General features: G+C 54.0%; 1 protein-coding gene across 1 annotated transcript in view; it reads right to left on the bottom strand.

Annotated features, from left to right (window-relative positions):
* Positions 1–9: 9 nt before the first annotated feature.
* ANKS1A (ankyrin repeat and sterile alpha motif domain containing 1A) overlaps positions 10–2326 on the bottom strand; it is a 116667-nt gene continuing 114350 nt past the window's right edge. Inside the window, 3 exon segments of the mRNA XM_025206067.1 lie at positions 10–861; positions 1639–1737; positions 2264–2326. The exon segment at positions 2264–2326 is cut by the window's right edge and continues 21 nt beyond it. Coding sequence (XP_025061852.1) covers positions 742–861; positions 1639–1737; positions 2264–2326 — 282 coding nt within the window. The 3' untranslated portion in view covers positions 10–741.

Below are 2326 nucleotides of genomic sequence, written 5' to 3'. Positions count from 1 at the left end.
GCTCTTCCATCAACCTGCACAGGCAGGTTTCCAACACGAGGCTTCAGGCTGGGGGCAGGGGGAAGGAAGAAAGAGGGGGGAGAGAGAGAGAGAGAGAGAGAGAGAGATTGTGTGTAGGATCCATGCGAGGAAATCTAGCGAGTGTTATTTGCACAGGATCACAGTGGTTAGTGTCCATTCAGATGACAGGTGAAAAAAGAGGGGAGACAGTTTGTTGAAACAGTACGCAGCCGTGGCTCAGTCTGGAAGTAGAGAATCTAGAGCGAGCGCGTGCGTGCACCTCGGAGACAGAGCTCTGAACAGTCCCAGCATAAGAACGGTACATATAAAAAGCCTGGGGAGTGTCACGTCGCCCCAGAGATTCACAGTGCCAGAGCGAGGGGGAAGATGGGAAACGGCAGGCAGCTTCCTGGATCCACGTCTCAGACTCCTGCCGCCTGCAACCCTCTGCATCTCCCACCTCACAGGGATCTAAACATGGCACTCTCTCAGCGTGTGTTACCCTTGTTTCCGAGTAAGGAGAATTCACAGTGTTCAGGAGTGATCAGGTACAAAAGCCGTTTAGTCTACAGTATCCTAGTGCTGCTGCTGCTGCCTCTGATGGAGTAGTGCCTAGAGGTGGGACTCAGTGCCAGCAGCTGGAGGGAGGGAGTTTAGAACAGCAGACAGATCAGATCGCAAAGGCACGGTTAGACTAGGTGGACACAGGGTTGTGTGCGCGTGTGTGTGTGTGTGTGTGATTTAGAAGATAGTGGTCTCATACTTAGTGCTGAGGGTCCTCTTGGATTCCTGTTTGGGGTCCACAACCCAGGAAACACTGGCATGAGACTGGGAGTCTTGGTCCACTTCAGATGGCTCCAGCTGGAAAACATTGGGGGTGAGGGGGAGAGAGAGGTGGTCAGAATCTGCTCATGTGAAGAGGCCAGGGTTGAGACAGGCCTGAGAAAACGTTCAGAAAGCACTTGACAGTGATAGGAAGGGAGACCTCAAAGCTATCTACAGGGCCATACTAAACAGCATGTGTGTTGGCAGGGGGAGCAGCTCTCATGGGGCAAGAGCCCCAGTTGGATTCAGCCATCATTTCTGCCTACACATCAAGGAAATGTTTGAAACTGGCCACAAGTACTGATCCTGAGCTCAGACCTCTCTCCGTGGCATCTATATCCACGTTCTGGACCGGGGCAGCTTGCCTAATCTCACAGGTAAACAGCAGCATCAGTGCTACCCTGAAGATCCTCCAGCTCTTTGCAAAAGACAACTATCTGACCCGCTCTCCTGGACAAACAGCTCTCCCCTACCCTGGCCCTCCTGACCGTGACCTAAAAGGCTCCGACACTGGCAGGATCAGAAGCAACACATTGTGTGCTGGCGGGGTGCGAAGGGAAGCGACAGCTCTCAGCACCTGTGAAGATGAACATGATATCGCAGCTTGTCTTCGGGGGTCCTCTGTCCCCACATGAGAGGGATGGCAGTGCAGGCAAGAAGGGAGCACACACAGCAGCAAAGCAAAAGACGGAACTGAAGCAGAGGGGAGGGACAACAGGAAAGAGGCTTTCAAGCAGAGCTGAGCTGCCTGCCTGAAGCTAAGGAAGCCCAGGTTTGTTCATAACGAAACAAGACAGCAAGAAGGGTAAAGACCTTAGCTCCTTGACTAACAGACTGCAGCGGCAGATAGGAGGGACGGTGCGTAGTACAGGTGTGACAGTAACAACAGCGACTATCGGGAGGGAGCGTCACCTGGGCAGTGGGAGCAAGCACAACACAGAGACAAAAGGAGACATTAAAGGCAGGCAACAACCGCACACGATACCGGGTTTTTAGCACGGTCCGGCCCAGCTGTGCCTCCTGCTACAGGTTACAAGTTCTGGGCCAGTCCTATCTTCAGCTCCGCCTGGGTTTTGGACATGGAAGTTGTGCTGGAACCCAGGGGCCCGGTATGTGTCCGATTCCCCTTCTCTGCACTCCTAGAGCTGCCCTCAGTGCTAGCCATGAGCTGTTTCACCTGAAGGTACTCTAGAGACTGCAAGGAGCCAGCAGCTGGGGAGCTTCTATCAGCACTGCACAACTGGACAATCAGGGAGCTGCTGCCAACTGGCACCTCGTCTATACTAGGGCCCCCTCCACCTCAGGAATGAAGACAGGGACATCTCCATGGACAGTACCAGGGGAAGGGGAGGGCATTACCCCCACTGCCTGAGCTGGCACCATGCAAAATACAATTCAGAGGCTCTGACTTGGACCCCGTGGCCCCTGGCATACGTACTGTGGATTTCCTCATGCCGACGCGAGGCTTAGGCACCGGTTTGGAAGATTTCGTTTCGATCAC

Source organism: Alligator sinensis, unplaced genomic scaffold (assembly GCF_000455745.1).
Source record: "Alligator sinensis unplaced genomic scaffold, ASM45574v1 scaffold872_3, whole genome shotgun sequence".
Taxonomy (NCBI): domain Eukaryota; kingdom Metazoa; phylum Chordata; order Crocodylia; family Alligatoridae; genus Alligator; species Alligator sinensis.
This window is presented reverse-complemented; position numbering and strand designations above follow the sequence as displayed.